Here is a 19,280-nt window from a genome sequence, read left to right as displayed (position 1 = left end):
CAACTAACACCAACGGTCCGTGCTTCTGGCCAGAAAGACATGCCATACGGACAAGAGAATTCCCACCACGCAAGCTGGAAACAGAACAGCATGTGTGTGGACAGGAGTTCTTTAAAAACGGACAGAGGTTCGAGCCCCACGTCGGGCTCTGTCCTGACAGCTCAGAACCTGGAGCCTGTTTCGGATTCTGTGTCTCCCTCTCCCTCAGCCCCTCCCCTATTCGCGCTCTGTCTCTGTCAAAAATAAATGGACGTTAAAAAAAAAAAAAAAAAACAGACCCAGGTAATGGGTTTCTTTTGGGGGAGGGACAAAAATGTTCTCAAGTTCACTGGGGGTGACACTCACACGCGACTATAGCCCAAGACACTGGATTGTACAATTCAAAGAGGCAGGTACGGGTGCCAAGGCCCGGGGGCAGAGCATGTGTGACCTGTTCAGAGAAGAGCTAAAGAACAGAGGTAGTTGCAAAGGCCCTGGGGTCGCAGCGTGTGTGACCTGTTCAGAGAAGAAGAACAGAGGCAGGTACAAAGGTCCTGGGGCAGTGCATGTGTGACCTGTTCAGAGAAGAGCTAAACAGAGGTAGGTGCAAAGGCCCTGTGGTCACATTGTGTGTGACCCATTCAGAGAAGAGCAAAGGGGCAGGGGCAGGTGCAAAGGCCCTGGGATGAGAACATGTGCAACTTGGTCAGAGAACAGCAAAGAGGCAGGGGCAGGTGCTAAGGCCCCGGAGCAGCAGCATGTGTGAGGTGTTCAGAGAAAAGCAAAAGAACAGAGGCAGTTGCAAAGCCACGGGCAGCCATATGTGTGACCTCTTCAGAGAGAGCAAAGAACACAGATAGGTGCAAAGGTCCTGGGGCAGTGCATGTGTGACCGACCCATTCAGAAAAGAGCCAAGGGACAGGGGCAGGTGCAAAGGCCCTGGGACAGAAGCGTGTGTGACATGCTCAGAGAACAACAAAGGAGCATGAGCAGGTGCAAAGGCCCTGGGGCAGTGCCGTGTGTGACCTCGTCAGAGAAGAGCAAAAGAACATGGGTAGGTGCAAAGGCCCCGGGGCCGCAGCGAGTGTGTGAGCTGTTCGGGCAAGACCAAAAGGGCATGGACAGGCGCCAAAGCCCTGTGGCAGCAGTGTGTGTGGTCTGTTGAGAGAGGGGCAAAGAACCAGCAGGAGTGCAGGGGGGAGTGAGCAGAGGAGGGACAGGGGGTGGCGGGTGGAGAGGCCCCAGGCCTGCAGGGCTGAGACGCCAGGTGTACTGTTGCCAGCGGAGACCTCCTTGCCACGCCCCCTCCCCGGACGGTGCTCTGGGCCCCCTCCTCACCCGCCGCGGCCCCCCCCCCCCGCCCCCCGACGGGATGCGACGGCACAGGTGCTGAGCAGGTGCCAGCCGGCGTGGACCACGTGGGGAGCGCAGCGCGCGCACCTTCGCGCGCGCGCCCGGGTCCGGAAAGGTCCGCGTCCTCAAGGGTCCGCGTGGGCACACGGAGCCTGGCTCTGGGCGTCACGGGCGGGGCTCCTGCGGGGAAAGACGGCGCCCGCGGCCCTGCCGTGTGCGGAGCGAGAGGCCGAGCGGCGGCCAAGGGGCGAGGACAGGCGCGCGGGGCGCGGGGAGGTCACCCCAGGCGTGCGCCCGCCTCAACATCTTGGCCTCAGCCGGTGTCTGGGCTGCGGCGGCGGGAACAGTAATGGTACAGGCGAGGCCGGACGCTTGCGAACGATGGACGCGTGCTTGTCGTGGTCCTGGGGCCTGCGCGTCCCACATCCAGAGGCTCGCGGACCCCGGGGTCTGGTGAGGACCTGCTTCCTGATTCGCGAATGACCGTCCAACCCGCTCCCTGGCGCCGTGGAGGGGCCAGGGGGCTGTCTGGGGTCTCCCAGGGACGCCAATCCTGTTCATGGGGGCTGCGCCCTCGTGCGCTAACCCCCTACCCAAGGCCCCACCTCCTAACACCACCAGCTTCAGGGTCAGGATCCACATACGAATCTCGGGGGAACATAGACACACAGTCAGGCACCGGCGCCCTGGTGGGGGGAGCGGGGGGTGATGCGAGCCTGGGGGCCGTGCCAGCCCGTGCTGGAGGGAGGGGGTGTGCGCAGGAGCGAAGATGCTCCAGCTGGACAGGGAGGGGGCTGCGGGGAGGCGTCTACACTGCGCAGGATGCGGGTGGCAGCCTGTTTGCACTGCAAGCCGGAGGGAGGGGCTGCTGGCACGGGTCCTGGAGCAGGAAGTGTACTCATGCACAGTGGGGAGGGGGGCACCCTGGCATCCACCGTACTTCCCCAGCCCCGTGGGGAGCAAGGAGAGGTGAGCGAGGGGGCGGAGGGGCGGGCGGTGAAGCCGCACACCTGGGGCGCCGGCATCCGGGCCTCCAGGGACCCTCCTGACCGAGGGCCTCTCTGCGCCCCCAAACCCGCCGGCAGGAGCCGGCCCCGTGACCTCACCCCGACGCTGTCCCCGTGCACCTGCAGGGCTGAAACCAGGCCCCCGTCCTGGACACCGTTGCACACGTTCCCCCACCGAAGTTCATTTATTTTGAGAGTGTGAGCAGGGGAGGAGGAGAAAGAGAACCCCAAGCAGGCCTCCGTGCGGTCAGCACACGGCCTGATGTGGGTCTGGATCCTGGAGAGATCATGACCTGAGCCGACAGCAAGAGTCTGACGCCCAAGCCACTGAGACACGCAGGCGTCCCCACCTTCCCACACTTCTTATGTTCTCTAACGTGTCCCCCAAAATGCAGACGGTGCGTTTCTGGGCAGACACTGGACATTTCTAACAAACTGTGCCTGCGGTGTTCAGGATGGGCCCCAGACGCCCCTGTGACCCAGTGCCCTTGGGTCTAGAGAACATGTCTGCTCTGTTCCTCCGTCAGGGTGCAGCCAAGGAGAAACAGGGCCCCCAACAGTCGCCTCAGAGTGTAAATTCGGGGGGGTGGGGGGGGAGAGAGTTGTTCCAACAGCCTTAGATCAGGTGACACAGGGCACGTGAGGTACAGAGGACTTTCTCGGCAAAAGGGTGGACACATGCCGAGGTCCCAATTACAGACGTGGGGACATCGGCGGCCCAGTGCTCAGGGAGAACCTCAGCGTCAGAAACCGGGAACGAACTAGGATCTCCCTTTGTCGCCCTGCCCCCCGGGTGGAGAGTCGGCCCAATGCACTTGTGTCAAAGTTCAGCCAGGTAGAACCACAACAGATCAGGGGGCGGTTTTGAGTTCCCCACAATGAGATCATGATGCCGCTCACCTAGAAAAAGGCTCGGGGCAAAATGCTATAAAGGACAGACAGACACAGAGACAGAGGGACAAGCAGAGCCCCAACCTCGCCTCCCAAATGTGTGGGAAAATGCTTGCGGGGTTGAAATATCCCAGTGATTCAGGACACATTGTCTATTCACAGCCCCCACTGTCTGCAAAACAGTCGCCTCGGCACGAAGGGAGAAACCCAGGTTCCGGCGCAAGGATAAAACCTCATCACTGACAAGCATGTTTCAACTGATCTGCACTCCCGCCGATGACCCCTTGTCGGCTGCTAAAATACCCGCAGGAAACAGTTCTCAGGATGTAACTGGCAGTACGTGAGAAAATCCCACCCTCACTCCTGAAGAGAACACGAGCGCCAAGTCCAAAGTGAACCCAGACGGTGTCCTTCACATCATCCCCACTTATCACTGGCCACCCCACTCTCCCCGTGGAACACACGTTAGGGAAAGCGGTTCAAAGCCAGGCACTCTGGTTCCGGATCCACATTCATCATCATGTTGCTCTGGGGTCTCCAGAAGAATCTGCTGCATGACAACAAAACTCCCCTGGCCTTCATCCCTGTCAAGTGCACAACATGGCCGAAAGGACACACTCGTGTGTCGAGCCACAACCCTTTTTCTAACACCCTTTGATATTGTGTGTGTGTGTGTGTGTGTGTGTGTGTGGCGCTAACACTCCATCGTAAACCATAATGAACACCTCTTCCTGACAGATTTGTTTCTTCCCCGTTTCGCACCAGATACTTCTGAACAAGAAAAATTACCAGAAGACTAAAGAAGGGTATGCCCCATGACCGAGGAGTCAGTCCTTCCCAGAAAGGCCCATCCTTAACTCATATGCAACCAATAACACAGAGTCAAAACACAAAAGGCAAAAACTAACAGGACACCAAGGAGAAACCGCTGCATATACTATTATGGCTGGAGACGTCAACACTGCCGCTTTCAGGAACAGATGGATCCAGCAGGCACAGGAACAGTGAAGCTGGTCTGGACTGCACTGTGAGCGCTCCACCTTCCTCGTAGCTCGGGATAGCGTCAGTGGGTGAGGTATTCAAAACTCAGATTCCTCAGTGTCTTCCCCAGCGATACGCCCTTTGCTGTAGGTCTGGTGCTGGCATTCTCCAGCTTCCTAGGGCCCTCCCCGGACCCCACATACATATCCCATGCTCTCTGATGGCCACACACACCCGTTGCACCTACCCTGGCCTCTCCCCTGAACCCCTTGCCTACACGATGTTGACACCTGTTGCCACAAGTCCCCTCCTCACCCCTGCTCTCTGCACCACTGTGTCACCGTGCCCCCAAATTAAAGCCTGCCCCCCTCTCCTTTCCCACCTCCACTTCCTGTTGCTGAACACACCGCCTCTGTTCCCATCACACAGACCTCTGCCCGGAGCACATCACTCAGGGAGACCCACCTCACTGACCTCATGCAGAGACCTCCCCGTGACCTCAGAGACTTCCCCACACCCGGTCCCAGGACACTGCCAAGAGCACAGACCGGACACACGCTGAGTGCTGGGTTACAGGGACCGCGACAGGATCCCTGAGGGATCAGGGACGGTGCAGCGAGCTGGGGCGGAAGAGGAACGCCACCAGCCACACACATGCTGACAAGCGCTGCCTGTGAATTAAAGACAGACGGATGGACGGACGAACGGACGGGTGGAAGGCCTTTTGGGGTCTGGAGTCCCAGCAGGAGCACGGACCCCTTCCCACCTGTTACAACTCGAGGTGAGGAAAGAACCCCTTTTACTTTGCGTCATTTGTAAAACAGGCTGGTAGCTGTGACCCGAGTGCTTGAGCGAATTTGCTAAGCTTGTACCCCGTGAAAAGATCGAATGCTGCCTAGGGCTCCGGATTCTCAGTCCACACGGTTATTTTAGGATAACAGCCGCCCGGCGAGATGCGTCGTTGACCTCGGCCAGAGTGATTTCTATCTTTTACGAATCTGCTCCACCGGGCTCCCCGTTCGGTACCGCAGACCAAAAGGCTCCAACGGAACAAAACAAGGATGCAAAACACGAGTTCATTGGAAAAAAATTTTATTTCACAAAAAATGCAAACTGGAATAAACACCATCTTCCCTCACGCAAACATTACAGCTGCTTTTAAGTATCTCTCGCGCTTCACCTGGGGAAGCAAATGATTATAAAATTTAACAAGTGTGTAGCCTTAAATCTGTTTGAAACGTTCCAAGTAAAAATAATTTAGCAAAACAGCTTCTTAAAAAAACCACACACGCTAATTCTTGAGGAGGAACCAAAGCTTTTGACCCATCTTCTTTTTTTTCCTTTCGGCTTCGTCACCAGTTTGCGACGCGAAAGTGTGTGAGGCGAGGAAGAGCGCGGGAGGGCACGTGGCGACTTGCCCCCCTTCAGGACCCGCCCGCCTGCACGCGGCCGCCAGGCACCGGCCGGACCCCTGGGTTCTGCGGGCGCACCCCCCAAGCGCGCCTCCCGAGCAGCTGAAATTGCGAAGGAAAACCCGCGAAACCACCACCGGGGCAAGGCGCTCTCAAGTTCTCCGGGCCCTGGTTTTGGGGGGGGGGGGGGGGGTGCCTGGCCGTGCGTCCTCCGCAGTTTGTCCCCAGCGACGGGCCACGGGCCTCGCGTGCCGTCGCTGCCCGCGCGGGAGTCACGAGCGGGACAGAAATGGCACGGTGGCTGCGCACTGGTCGCCGCCGCCGGCCGGCGCGCTCTCCCTGATTGCGAGGGACGTGGTGAAGTTAAAGCTATCAGATGAACAGTTTCGGGGGAAACCAAAGCTGGCGAGCGCCGCCCGCAGGACACCGGAAGCGCGGGGTCCAGCCCCCCGGGAGGCCCCCGGGAGGCGCCGGGGCCGTGCGCTCCGCGGCGGCTCCCTGGTCCCGGTCTTCGCGGGATGGGGGTGGGGTGGGCGCGGGGGGAGGAGAGGGGGGCGGGACGGCCTGCATTACCTGTTCCAGGTGCTGCGGTGCCGGCCGGGCGACCCTGAGCGCGAGCGGTCGCGGTCCCCGCGGCGGTGGCGGCTGCGCTTGCGCCCCGAGCCGCCCCTGCGGTCCCGGCTGCGCTCCCGGTGGCTGGAGCGCTCTCTGCTGTGGGACCGGCGCGCGCGCGCGCGCTCGGGGCTGGCGCTGCGCCGCGGGGGGCTGTCGTCCGGGCGCGCGTGCTTGCGGTGGCGCCGCCGCTCCTTCCGCGGGGTCCGCGCGTCGTCGCGGCTGCCCGCCCGCCGCGGCCGGCTGCGCTCCCGCTGGTGCCTGTCGTCGTCCCCGCGGCCCCCGCTGGCCCGGCCGCGGCTCCCGCTCGGCTCGCGGTTGCACTTGTCTTGCTCGGAGCGCGCGTCCTTCCTGGGCGCGCTCTGCTCACAGGCGGCGGCGGCGGCGGGCGCGGCCTTGGGCTGCTGGTTGTTGTCGGGGATGCAGGCGAGGACGCCGGGGCAGCGCTTGTCCGGGGAGCCGTCGTCCGCCGCGCCGCGCCGCGCGCCCACGCCTTCGCGGCAGGGCGCGCCCTCGGCCAGGCTGCCGTTGACGCCGCGGGGCGCGCCGTCGGCGTCCGGGCGCGGCGGCGTCTGCTTCGGGGCGCCGGGGGCCGGCGGGGCCCCCAGGGGGTGCAGGGCGGCGGCGGCGGCGCCCGCGCAGCCGGCCGACACCGTGTGCAGGATGTCCAGCACGGGCTGCAGCAGGTCCGCGTGCGCCACCCCCAGCTCGTCGCGCGCCGGCGGCTCGTCCGGCTTCCTGCTCAGCAGGATGGTGAGCAGCCGCTCGCGCAGCTCCCTCTCCCGGCGCTGCAGCCCCAGCGCGCGCTCCTTCTCCTCCTCCACGCGCCGCAGCTCGGCCTCCTGCAGCCGCCGCCGCTCCTCCAGCCGCTGCAGCCGCAGCGCCTCCTCGCGGTGCTCCTGCTCCTGCAGCTTCACGGCCTGCGGCACAAAGGGGAAGGCGCGCGTGGGGGCTCCGCACCCGCCTGCTGGCGCCGAGGCCCGGGGTGGGTGGGGGTGGGGGGGTGGACCGGGCGCGCGGTCCGGCCGCGGTGCACCCCCCGCCCCCCACCCCGGGCGACAAGCACGCGGCCCGGGGCGGGCTGGCGGGCGGGGCGTGGCCCCGGCCCGCCGGGAGGTCGCCCGCGGTCGGTCACCCGCGACGGGGAGCGGAGATGACGGAGCGCACGTCCGCCGCCGCGGCCGCCTGGGCGAGCGTCTTCAATATTCACCATGAACCAAGAGCGGAGCTGGCCCGTCTCAGCGCGCCTGCCAGTCTCCTTCCCGGGGACTTATCCCAACTGTAATTAGACAACAGGTTACGGGGTCGCCCCGCGCCCGCCTCCGCGGGGACACGCAGCCTGGCCGAGCACAAGGAGGGCCGGGCGAGGTCCGCACGTGTCCCCCGCCCTCGCCTCTCGCGGGGGCTTCCGGCCCGGCCTCCGGGAGGAGCGGGAGGAGCGAGGCGGCGCGAAGGCGCTCCTCTTGCGCTGCACCGGCTGTCAGATCCGCGGCTGCGAGGAGGGACGTGGCCCAGCCCGGCTCTGCGGTCCGCCCTGAGCTCCCCGGGGACGCCGCGGCCGCTGCTCTCCATCGCCACGGTCAGCCCGCCCCGCCCCGTCCTGTCGCCCCGCCCACTGGCCTCTGGGGTCACAGCAGAGCGCCTCCTGTCCCAAGGGCCCTGGCCGCTGGCCCATGGGGTCAGGGCAAGACCCCTTGTCCCATCGCCCTGGCCGCTGCCTGTGTGGTCACAGCAGAGCGCCCCCTGTCGCGTCTCCGTAGCCACTGCCTGTGGGGTCACAGCAAGGCCCCTTGTCCCGTCGCCCTGGCCATTGCCTATGGGGTCACAGCAAGGTCCCTTGTCCCCTCGCCCCGGCCGCTGACCTTTGGGGATCACAGCAGAGCCCCATCCTGTCGCCCCGGCCACTGGCCTGTGGGGTCACAGCAGAGCCCCCTGTCCCAAGGGCCCGGGGCCGCTGGCCTGTGGGGTGACAGCAGAGTGCCCCCTGTCCCAAGGGCCCTGGCCACTGGCCCGTGGGGTCACAACAGAGCCCCTTGTCTCATCACCCCGGCCGCTGGCCTGTGGGGTCACAGCAGAACCCCCTGTCCCCAAGGTCCCGGCTGCTGGCCCGTGCGGTCACAGCAGAGGCCCCTGTCCTGTTGCCCTGGACGTTGCCTGTGGGGTCACAGCAGAGCCCCATCCTGTCGCCCCGGCCACTGGCCCGTGGGGTCACAACAGAGCCCCCTGTCCCCAAGGTCCCGGCTGCTGGTCCGTGGGGTCACAGCAGAGGCCCCTGTCCTGTTGCCCTGGACGTTGCCTGTGGGGTCACAGCAGAGACCCCTGTCTCATCGCCCCGGCCGCCGGCCTGTGGGGTCACAGCAGAGCCCCATCCTGTCGCCCCGGCCACTGGCCCGTGGGGTCACAACAGAGCCCCCTGTCCCCAAGGTCCCGGCTGCTGGTCCGTGGGGTCACAGCAGAGCCGCCTGTCCCATCGACCTGGCCGCTGGCCCGTGGGGCCACAGCAAGGACCCTTGTTCCGTCGCCCCAGCTGCTGGCCCCTGGGGTCACAGCAGAGCCGGCTGTTCCGTCGCCCGGGACGCTGCCTGTGGGGTCACAGCAGAGGCCCCTGCCCCGAGGGGCCCCGGGGAAGACTACGTGCAGCAGGAGGGGAGCCACGGGGGGCTGGGGGACCCTCCTCGAGCTCGGTGGCGCCCTCCCTCTGGGGCACACGGCGAGCCTGCGCCCCAGCGCCCGGGCGGTGTGAGCGTGGTTGCGCCCGAAGTGCTCCGCGCCCGGTGAGCCTGGAGGGCGCGTTCTGGCGCCTGCGACGAGGCCGGGGGCGCGGCCGGGGTATTAAGCCCCGAGGTGGCGCGGGGCGGCGAGCAGCCGCGGGAAGGCGCCCTGGCGCGGCTCCCCCCCCCCCCCCCGGGGCTGCAGGACGCGCGCGCGCCCGCCCCCGCGCGCCCCGCCTACCTTGGCCCTGCTCAGCAGCTCGGCCACCAGGCGGATGGACTGCAGGTTGCGCTGCGCCAACAGCAGCTTGCGCTCCTCCAGCCGGATCTTCTCGTGCAGCTTCCGCTGCTCCTCCGCCTGCTGCTTCTCCAGCTTCTTCTGCTGGCGGCGCAGCTCGCGGTCCCGCTGCTTCTGCTCCCGGCGCCGCACCTTCTCCTCCCGCTTCCGCTCCCGCTCCAGCTCCTCCAGCTCCTTCTGCTTCCTGCACGAGAAGCGCGCGGCACCGCTCAGCACGACGGACCGCGCGCCCCGGCTCTGCGCGCGGGGGCGCCGGCGGGGGGGGGGGGGGGGCGGGGCAGGGGGCGGGGGGGGGGCGTGCGCGACACCCGCTGTTCCAACGCGCGTCCGCACGCGGGCCGCGGCGGGACCCGAGGATCCGCGCAGGAGGCCCCCAGAGCCTCCGGAGGGAAGGTCTCGCTGGGGAAGCGGACGCCGTGAAGGACGCGACCGATGGGCGTGCCTCGCGACACGGAAACTGCTTCTCAGCGACACACAGCAGCTGGGGGAGAGGCCGGTGCGCCGAGGACCCCCCCTGCCGCAGCGGCAGGCAGGGCCACCCCCGGGACGGCTGGCACGCGGCAGTGCTCACTCACACAGACGGGCACATACCGCAGGCAGAACGGCCGCCCACGCCCCGGACGAACAGAGGGCAGACGGGAGCGTCATGTGCGCCCGCGTGCCGCCCGGAGGGCCCGCCGCGCGCACCACCGGCCCCACACCGTGCTGCCCGGAGGGCCCGCCGCGCACAGCCTCGTGCTGGTGAGTGGGACCCGCCGCGCGCGACACCCGCATCCTGGCCCAGAGGACACCGCGGCGCACAGACAGCATGCTCGCTCACTGCACACCGCCTTCCACCCAGCAACACCTGCTCAGCGCACGACTGAGATACTCAAAGGTGCTGGCAGGGTGCACAAAGCCCCATCACTGGGGCTCCAAAGAGGCTGTGGGAGTCCCTACACTGAACGGAGGGCCCGTGAGCAAAGCCACACGGAAGGTTCTGGCAGCACCAAGCTACGGGAAAGGCCACACACAACAGACGATGCACCTCCGCACCCATTTGCGCCAGAGTCTGGAAAAGGCGAAGTCGCTGTGACCAAAAACCCAGCATGGGGGGGATACCAGGCTGTGACCCCCAGGACCCCGTGAGTCCTGGGGTGTGACCCCCCCCCCCTTCCAGCAAGCCCACAGGCCGCCCAGCAGCTGAGGTCGCCTGTGCTCGGCCAGGGGCGGGGGGTCCCCACGAAGAGACCCCAAACATACGCAGGAGACCGAGGGCCAGGTCGGAAGGAGCCCCGGGTGAACCACCGTCACGTGCACCTGGATGGCAGCGTGAGTCCAACCCCAAGGAACGCCGTAGGAAAAGTCCCAGCTGCCCTGGGCAGGACGAGAGGCAGAGCACGAGGCCGCCAGGAGCCCAGGCCGCGGAAGCACAAGGCCAGTCCTGGGCACTCCAGACGTGCAGACGTGCAACCCAGCGAACAGGGCCCGGGGATCAGGACGCACATAGGTCCCCAACCGCCTCACGACCCAGAAGGAAGCTGGGGCCTCACACTGGGAGGTGGGAACAGATCCAGGGCCACAGCTCCCGCAGAGGGACGTGTACCAGGGCTCCCGAGCACCCGTGTCCAGGCCCCACAGGTCAGGCCCCAGCTCACCATCTGTCCAGGCCCCACAGGTCAGGCCCCAGCTCACCATCCGTCCAGGCCCCGGACATCAGGATCTACAACACCGGCCGTCCAGGCCCCACAGGTCGGGGGCCCAGCTCAGCATCCATCCAGGCCCCAGATATCAGGCCCCAGCTCACCATCCGTCTAGGCCCCACAGGTCAGGACGCACAACACCGGCCGTCCAGGCCCCACACGTCAGGGTCCAGCTCACCATCCGTCCAGGCCCCAGAGATCAGGATCCACAACACCGGCCATCCAGGCCCCACAGGTCGGGGCCCAGCTCAGCATCCGTCCAGGCCCCAGAGATCAGGATCCACAACACCGGCCGTCCAGGCCCCACAGGTCGGGGTCCAGCTCAGCATCCGTCCAGGCCCCAGACATCAGGATCCACAACACCGGCCGTCCATGCCCCACAGATCGGGGCCCAGCTCAGCATCCGTCCAGGCCCCAGAGATCAGGATCCACAACACCGGCCGTCCATGCCCCACAGATCGGGGTCCAGCTCAGCATCCGTCCAGGCCCCAGACATCAGGATCCACAACACCGGCCGTCCATGCCCCACAGATCGGGGCCCAGCTCAGCATCCGTCCAGGCCCCAGAGATCAGGATCCACAACACCGGCCGTCCAGGCCCCACAGGTGGGGGCCCAGCTCACCATCCGTCCAGGCCCCACAGGTCAGGCCCCAGCTCACCATCCGTCCAGGCCCCACAGGTCAGGATCCACAACACCGGCCGTCCAGGCCCCACAGGTCGGGGCCCAACTCACCATCCGTCCAGGCCCCGGAGATCAGGATCCACAACACCGGCTATCCAGGCCCCGCAGGTCGGGGCCCAGCTCAGCATCCGTCCAGGCCCCAGAGATCAGGATCCACAACACCGGCCGTCCAGGCCCCACAGGTCGGGGCCCAGCTCACCATCCGTCCAGGCCCCGGAGATCAGGATCCACAACACCGGCCGTACATGCCCCACGGGTCGGGGCCCAGCTCAGCATCCGTCCAGGCCCCAGAGATCAGGATGCACAACACCGGCCGTCCAGGACCCACAGGTCGGGGCCCAGCTCACCATCCGTCCAGGCCCCACAGGTCAGGCCCCAGCTCACCATCCGTCCAGGCCCCACAGGTCAGGATCCACAACACCGGCCGTCCAGGCCCCACAGGTCGGGGCCCAACTCACCATCCGTCCAGGCCCCACAGGTCAGGATCCACAACACCAGCTGTCCAGGCCCCACAGGTCGGGGCCCAGCTCAGCATCCGTCCAGGCCCCACAGGTCAGACCCTAGCTCAGCATCCGTCCAGGCCCCAGAGGTCAGAATCCACAACACGGGCCATCCAGGCCCCACAGGTCAGGGCCCAGCTCACCATCCGTCCAGGCCCCGGACATCAGGATCCACAACACCGGCTGTCCAGGCCCCACAGGTCAGAACCCACCACACGGCCTGTCTTAGCACCCCCCCCCCCCCCCCCCGCAAAGACTGCACCAAACCCCGTGTCTGGCCCCACGAGGTCCGAGGCCCCGTGCTCCCCACCTCCCAAGACAGGAGGCAGCATCCAAGCTCCAGTCCTGCGTAAAAGCCAACCACCCACGTGTACGCGCACCCGGGACAGAGAACAGCGGCCGGGCTCCCCAGGGGGCAGCCTGCACACGCAGGCCGGGGAAGCACACTCTGTGGGAACGGCGCGGCCCCCTCCCCAGCTAGCACCTGGCGTCCAAGCATCAGCGACCACAGAGGAGGCACCGCCCACTGTCCGGGATCCCTCGGTCCTCCCCATGCCTCTGGCCCAGCACACGGGGCAGCTCGTGCTGAGGGCCACGTGGCCACTTCCTCCCACGGACATGGTCCAAGACCCGGCCTCTTGAAGCTTCCCAGTATTTCGTGGGACGCGACAGGCGAGCGTGTGCGAGGGCCGGTGTGCAAAGGACGCACGCTGGCCAGGGTAGGCGTGTGTGCGAGGGGAGGCACACGAGGGGGCAGGTGAGGGCACGCCGGAGGGGACGCGTGGGCACAAAGGCAGGCGCGTGCCAGTGACGGCCCGGGGGCTCGGGGAGCGAGCGGTCGCAGGCTCGCGGGTAGCGACAGGGCCCGAGCGCACACGGCCCCGCTGCTCCGCACACCGCCGTGCGCCTCACGAAGCCTCCCGCCTCTGCCGCGCCCGAGCCGTTGCCTGGGGAGCCGGTTTCTCTGGGAGCCCCCCCCACCGCCCGCCGGCCGCATCCCGCAGGTGGGGCCCTGCAGCACCGCGAGGCGGCCCCAGACCCCAGCCCCGCCCGCCGCGTCTCCCGGTGCCCCGTCAGGCCGTCCCCGGGCCAGCAGGCCGACTGTCCGCGGGGGCGGGGGCGGGCGCGGGGCTGGGCCAGGACTCGTGCGCCCGGTCTGCTACCAAAAGTAGGTCCGGACACGCCTTCCTCCGCGTCAGAGGGAAGCTCGGCACACAGCCCGCGCGCGGCCGCAGGGGAGACACCGAGCGCTTGCGACGCAGAGACCATCACCTCCATCAGCGCTGGGAACCGGACTCGGGCTCCGAGAAGCCCAGCGAGGAGGTGCTGGTGCAGGTGTTGGAGAAGTTCGGGGCGATCCGCATCGTGGACGTCCCCACGCTGGACCCCTACCGCGAATCCAGCAGGCCCGACACATCTAAGCTGCACACTCGCCGAACGCGGACAACGCGGCTGCCACACCCAAGAGCTGGGAAACAGGCCAAAGGTACCGCGCGACTGGTGGCGTACGAAGAGTTTCTTCTTCCTGTTGCCCCAAAACGTCAGCGATCCCGTTCGTTAGGCTTTTACACCGCCAAACGCGGGCGGTGAGCGGAGGCGGGGATCCTGACCGCACTTGGCCGGAATACCGCGCACAGGGCCGCGAGCACAGCGGCTGTGCGCGGAGGGCGCGGTCCCGGGCACGCGGAGGACGTGCGCACACGCCCACCTGCACACGTGCACGCACACACTTGCACGCAGACTCCCGCACGCGTGCACACACGCGGCCACGCGCGCGCGAACGGCCAGGCACCCGGAAGCGCGGTGCTCGGCGGACGCGAGCGGGCGGGCCCCGCGGGCCGGGCGCGCACGTACCTTTCTTCCGCCCTCTGCCTCTCCTCGGCCTCCTTCTCCCTGCGCTTCTGCGCCTCCCTCTGCTGCTCCAGCTCCTGCAGCTTTTGCCTCTCGAGCTGCCGTTTCTTAATGGAGGCGTCGCTCAGGTGCTTGGTGGAGTCGAAGGAAACCTGCGGGTGGGGGGCAGCACACGGCCGGGTTCGCCGGGAGCGGGAGCGGGCCGGCTCGGCCGCGCCACCCGCCGCGCCGCTCGCAGCGCGCTCGCTCCCTCCGCGGAGCCCTGCCGGGGAGCGAGCGCGGGTCTCGGCCGCCGTGTGGGGCCGGGCGCCCGCGGACGCCCCCGACGGCACTCGCTCCCTTCGTGGCCGGGGATTGGGCTTCCCGGCCAAGCCGCAACCTGAGCCGGACGTGACATCTGACGCGGACGCGACCCGGCCTCGGCGATTACGTGAAAACACAAAGTGTCCCCGTGCCGACGGGATCCCACCGCGCGCTCCGACCGAGGCCGCCACGGCGCGTCTGCCTCCGCTAACGAGGACGGCGGGCGCTCACAGGGGCACGCGGCCCCCGGGTCGTCCAGGAGGCCGACCCCAGTGCGAGTTGGCGGCGGTACAGGGGACCCTCGGCCCCGGGTGACGGGGACGCTGGGGAGGCCCGCGGCCCCGCTGGGGCGCGGTTTCGGGGTGCTTCGGCGGCCAGGGTGTCCGCCTGTCACCCCGTCCCCCACACGGAAATGCTCTCACATCCGCGTCCGGATGCGGGGGTGTCCAAGGCCGAGTGCGTGTGGCCGCTGGTTTCCACGCACCTGCGCTGGCCGGGCCTGCGGCCGCCCGGCCGGAGAGCCACCTGCGTGCATGCGTGCGCGCGCGGCCGCGAGACAGGCTCCGGGCGGGGGGAGGGGGGGGCCGGCACACGGGACAGGGCGGGCGCTCACCTTGATGTTGCAGGCCACCGCCTTGCCGTCGTCGCCCTTGTACATGAGCTTCATGCCGCGCAGGGCGCTCATGGCCTGGATGAAGCCCACGTACTCGCGGTACTGCACGTACGCCTCGAAGTTCAGGTGGCCCCCGAAACTGAAGGTGTGGAAGTTGCGGCCGGTCATCTCCTCGCGGTAGGGGTCCAGCATGGGGATGTCCACGTTGCGGATCGGCCCGAACTTCTCGAACACCTGCACCAGCACCTGCTCGCTGGGCTTCTCGGAGCCCGCGTCCTTGAGCGCGAACCACTTGCAGGGCAGGCCCTCCAGGTGGATGGTGTCGGGCCGCTCGCCCGGCAGCGTCTCGTTCATGTCCTTGGCGTCGCGGAAGAAGGAGTCCCAGTCGTGGCGCGTGGGGAAGTCGACCCTGAACTCGGCGGCGCGCACCCTGAGGATGTCGGAGAAGCCGCTGAGCTTGATGGTCTTGCCGTCCAGGCAGGCCAGGAAGGCCTTGACCAGGCTCCGGTTCTCCACCTCGCCCTCGAAGCGGATGAAGTCCATGGTGCTCTTGGAGATGCGCAGCGTGGAAAACTGGTGGTGCTGCACCATGGCCTTGAGCCTCTCCATCACCTCCCAGTTGGAGATGGACTTGCCCGGCTGCTTCAGCTGCGGCAGCGCCACGCTGATGGTCATCTTGGTGATGGGCTTCAGGTACAGGCCGTACGGGGGGCACAGCTCCACCGCCTCAGACGTGTCGTGGACTATGGTGGCCGCGGCCATAGCCGGGCGCTGGGGCCTGGAACACACACGCAGCGGCGGTCGGGGCTGGGCCGAGGGTCCGCGCGGACAGCGTCCGCGTCCGCGGGCCGCCAGGGGACGAGCGAGTCTGCGTGTCCGCCGGCCTGCAGCTCATCAAGAGCCGCGGCCGCCTGACACGAGGTTCTGTGTCCTTGAACCGAAGGGAACACAAAACTGGGCTGAGAATGCGTCGGAAGAGCCTAGCGGCCAAGCGGCAGCGGTGGGCGCCCAGCCGCAGCCGGCCTGCACGCGCAGGTCTCCCAGGGCCGCAGGGCGTCGAGTGGGCGGGGACACCCACCGCAGCGGGCACGCACACGCACGCACGCCCCTGCGGCTGCAGGCAGGCCGGGACAGCGCAGGGCAGGGCAGGGCAGGGCAGGGCGGGGCGGGGCAGGGCTCCCGGCTCCCTCCCGCAGCGTGCATGGAGGATGGGGCCCCGCAGGCACAGGAAGGAAGTTTCTGGCCGAGACAAGATCGGAAACGTCAGCTTCACGGACTCTGGGACAGGCGACGCGTCCTGCTTGCCGGGGGCCGAGCGACAAGCGCAGAGCCCTTCCCGAGCCAGCAGCTCCCAGGGCGCACCTGTCCTCCCGCGCCTTCTCCGGGGCAAGACTTCCCCACTGGGCTGACCGGGGTGGGGGCGGGTGGGGGAGGTCTTCCCGCACCGGAAAGCCAGGCTCCGCCACAGGAACCCAAACAATACAGGTGACTGCTCCCGCCCCCACCCGCGCCCCCACCCACGGGCGGCTCCCTCCCTCCCAGGCTTGCGGCCAAGGCCCTGAGGCACGGCCTGGGGAGCGGCCCCCACACGGGCGGGTGCTGGGACAAGGCACAGTCCAGGGCACGGGCGACAGGCTCTGGCCTGGGCTGCGACCCAACACCTGCCCCAGGACACCAAGGGCCACGCAGGGCAGCACCCCCGCCCCGGTCACCTGCTCCCCACCTCCCCTGGGGCCCCGCGTCACCCCTCCACAACCCCACCCCCTGTGACATCACTCCCCCACCCCCAGCTGCCCGACCCCAAGCTCTGGCGTCCACCGAACCGCCCGTCACCCATTACCCTGGACACCCCGGCCCCGCAGCGCCCCAGGACAAGCCCATCCCCCCACCCTTGGGCCATGGCCGCCAGGCCACACGGGCTGCCCCAGGACCCTTGGCCTCTCCACTGCCCTCAGTCTCTCCAGCACTGCCCAGTCCTTCGCCTTCACAGGCCCCTGCCCCCAGTGCCCCCCAATTGTCTCTGCTGCCCCCAGCCCCCACAGCCCTGAGACCCCCACCCACTGGAGCTCCCAGCCCCCATCCCTTGCACACTCTGTCCCCCTCCCCTGCCACTGGCCCCAGAGACCCCCACACCCAGACCACCGCTGCCCTGGACCCTGCAGACCTGGGTCCCCAGCAACCTCACCCCCTCAGACCCGGGCTCCAGGAACCCCTGAGACCCGGAGTCCCCAGCTTCACAGACGCCAGCATCACCCCCCCTCCAGCCCCCTCCCCGAGACCCAGGGCTTCCCAGACTTCAGCCCCCACCCCACCCGGGGCCTCTAGCCCCAGGGCATCCCTCGCCCTCTCTCAAACCCTGGACTCCACAGCCTTCATCCCCGTCCCCAGTTCCGGGGACCCCCGCAGACCCCGAACCACCGGCCCTCGCAGACCTCAATACACCCAGAGGCTGCGACCCTCAGAGACCCCGAACCCCTACAGTCCCAGAGCCCCTAAGCCCCCAGTCCTCACAGACCCGGACCCCCAAAGACCCCGTGCCCCTGGCCCTCGCAGACTCCGGAGCCCCCGTCCCCCCAGAGCCGCCAGCCCTCACAGACCCCCTCCGCCCGGGACCCCCCGGCCGTCACAGACCCTGGACCCCCAAGCCCCCGTCCCTCCAAAGCACCCGGCCCTCAAGACCTCAATCCACCCAGAGGCTGAGACCCTCAGAGACCCCAGACCCCAGAGTCCCCGAGCCCCTAAAGTCCCCAGCCCTCACAGACCAGAACCCCCAAAGACCCCGTCCCCGCAGAGCTCCTGGCCCTCGGAGACCCCAGACCCCCGGAACCCCCAACCCTCACAGACCCCGTCCCCACAGCGCCCCCGGCTCTCGCAGACCCTGGACCCCCGAAGCCCCCGTCCCCCCAATCCCCCAACCCTCGCAGACCCCGGACCCCCGGAGTCCCCGTCCCCCCAGAGCCCCCACTCCTACAGATCCCGTCCCCCCGGGCCCCGGCTCTCGCAGACCCTGGACCCCCGGAACCCCCGGAACCCCCGTCCCCCCCAATCCCCCAACCCTCGCAGACACCGGACCCCCGGAGTCTCCGTACCCCGGAGCCCCCGACCCTCGCAGACCCCGGAGCCCCCGTCCCCCCAGAGCCGCCAGCCCTCACAGACCCCGTCCGCCCAGGACCCCCCGGCCGTCACAGACCCTGGACCCCCCCAAGCCCCCGTCCCCCCAAAGCACCCGGCCCTCAAGACCTCAATCCACCCAGAGGCTGAGACCCTCAGAGACCCCAGACCCCAGAGTCCCCGAGGCCCTAAAGTCCCCAGCCCTCACAGACCAGGACCCCAAAAGACCCCGTCCCCCCGGAGCCCCCGGCCCTCACAGACCCCGTCTCCCCAGAGCCCCCGACCCTCACAGACCCCGGCCCTCCGGAGCCCCCAGCCCTCACAGACCCCAGAGACCCCGGCCCTCTCAGACCCCGGACCCCCGGAGCCCCCGTCCCCCCAGAGCTCCCGGCTCCTACAGATCCCGTCCCCCCGGAGCCCCCGGCCCTCGCAGACCCCGGACCCCCGGACCCCGAAGACCACGGCCCGCCGGACCCCCCGGCCCGGCTCGCGGAAGAGGGTGGTCGCAGGTCGTCGCTTACCGGCGCGGGGCTCCGCTTGCGCCCCCGGCCGCCGCCGCCCAGGCCCGAGCTCACCGCCGTCCCCCGACGACCCCGGCAGCCGCGGCCTCTCTGCCCGGCGCCGCCACCGTCCGCCGGAGGCGCCCCAGACGCCACCCGCCGTCGCCGCCGCCCGCTCGCCCGCCCGCCCCTGTGACGCATTTCCGCTTCCGGCGCTCGTGCCCGCGGAAGCGGCCGCGCGGCAGCTCCCCGTTACGCCGGCCGGCCCTGGCCCCGCCCCTTGGGGCGGGACTTCCGGGAGGCCCCGCGTGAGGGCGGGCCGGCCCTGGCTTGGCAGTGCGCGTGCGCGGCTGAGCCAGTACGCTCCGCCCCCCCCTCCCCCCTCCCCCGCCGCCACCTGCCCCCGAGTCCAGCCGGGAGGCCTCACCTGGGGCGGCGCAGCTCCGTCCTCTGCCTGGAGCCGAACAGGGGAGGGGCCCGTGCTTCTGTCTGAATTTCCAGTATAATCGTCCATCGTACGGAACACAGCAGTAAGATCGGCCTCTAAGTCTCCTATTTACTCTTCAGTTATTTTTACTCACCGTTTATGTCCATACTGAAATATAAGTATACTATAGTATACAATTACATAGGAGTATGTAACAAGTGCATAATATTTTCATACTTGAGCAATTTCATGTTTCTTACTTTGGTATAACTGGTTTTAAAATACATAAAGTTTAAATACCAACGTATGATGCCTTTTACAGGTAATATACGTTTTTTAAACAATAATATGCCAACGTATAATGGCA

General features: G+C 67.5%; 2 protein-coding genes across 2 annotated transcripts; one reads left to right on the top strand and one right to left on the bottom strand.

Moving 5' to 3' along the window:
- Positions 1-6,172: 6,172 nt before the first annotated feature.
- AKAP17A (A-kinase anchoring protein 17A) lies at positions 6,173-18,667 on the bottom strand. The gene is made up of 5 exons (XM_053202000.1): positions 18,508-18,667; positions 14,876-15,653; positions 13,963-14,111; positions 9,188-9,428; positions 6,173-7,155 (listed from the first exon to the last, which is right to left on the bottom strand). The coding sequence occupies exons 2-5, from the start codon at positions 15,635-15,637 to the stop codon at positions 6,193-6,195; spliced, it is 2,115 nt and encodes a 704-aa protein (XP_053057975.1). The 5' UTR covers positions 15,638-15,653; positions 18,508-18,667; the 3' UTR covers positions 6,173-6,192.
- On the top strand, positions 16,084-18,992 carry LOC128311515 (basic proline-rich protein-like). The gene is made up of 2 exons (XM_053201949.1): positions 16,084-16,261; positions 16,666-18,992. The coding sequence occupies exons 1-2, from the start codon at positions 16,084-16,086 to the stop codon at positions 18,990-18,992; spliced, it is 2,505 nt and encodes an 834-aa protein (XP_053057924.1).
- Positions 18,993-19,280: the final 288 nt, after the last annotated feature.

This window comes from Acinonyx jubatus, chromosome X (genome assembly GCF_027475565.1).
Source record: "Acinonyx jubatus isolate Ajub_Pintada_27869175 chromosome X, VMU_Ajub_asm_v1.0, whole genome shotgun sequence".
In the NCBI taxonomy this organism is placed as follows: domain Eukaryota; kingdom Metazoa; phylum Chordata; class Mammalia; order Carnivora; family Felidae; genus Acinonyx; species Acinonyx jubatus.
Note: the sequence above shows the minus strand (reverse complement) of the source record. Positions and strands in the feature narration are given on the sequence as shown.

Excerpts from the sequence above, each read along its gene's own strand:
- AKAP17A (XM_053202000.1), bottom strand. The coding sequence starts at position 15,637 with ATGGCCGCGGCCACCATAGTCCACGACACGTCTGAGGCGGTGGAGCTG. Across the intron at positions 9,429-13,962 it reads AGGCAGAGGGCGGAAGAAAG|GAAGCAGAAGGAGCTGGAGG; the intron begins GTACGTGCGCGC and ends CTTCTCGTGCAG. Across the intron at positions 7,156-9,187 it reads AGCTGCTGAGCAGGGCCAAG|GCCGTGAAGCTGCAGGAGCA; the intron begins GTAGGCGGGGCG and ends TTTGTGCCGCAG.
- LOC128311515 (XM_053201949.1), top strand. The coding sequence starts at position 16,084 with ATGGGGCCCCGCAGGCACAGGAAGGAAGTTTCTGGCCGAGACAAGATC. Across the intron at positions 16,262-16,665 it reads CCTCCCGCGCCTTCTCCGGG|CTGCCCGACCCCAAGCTCTG; the intron begins GCAAGACTTCCC and ends CCCCACCCCCAG.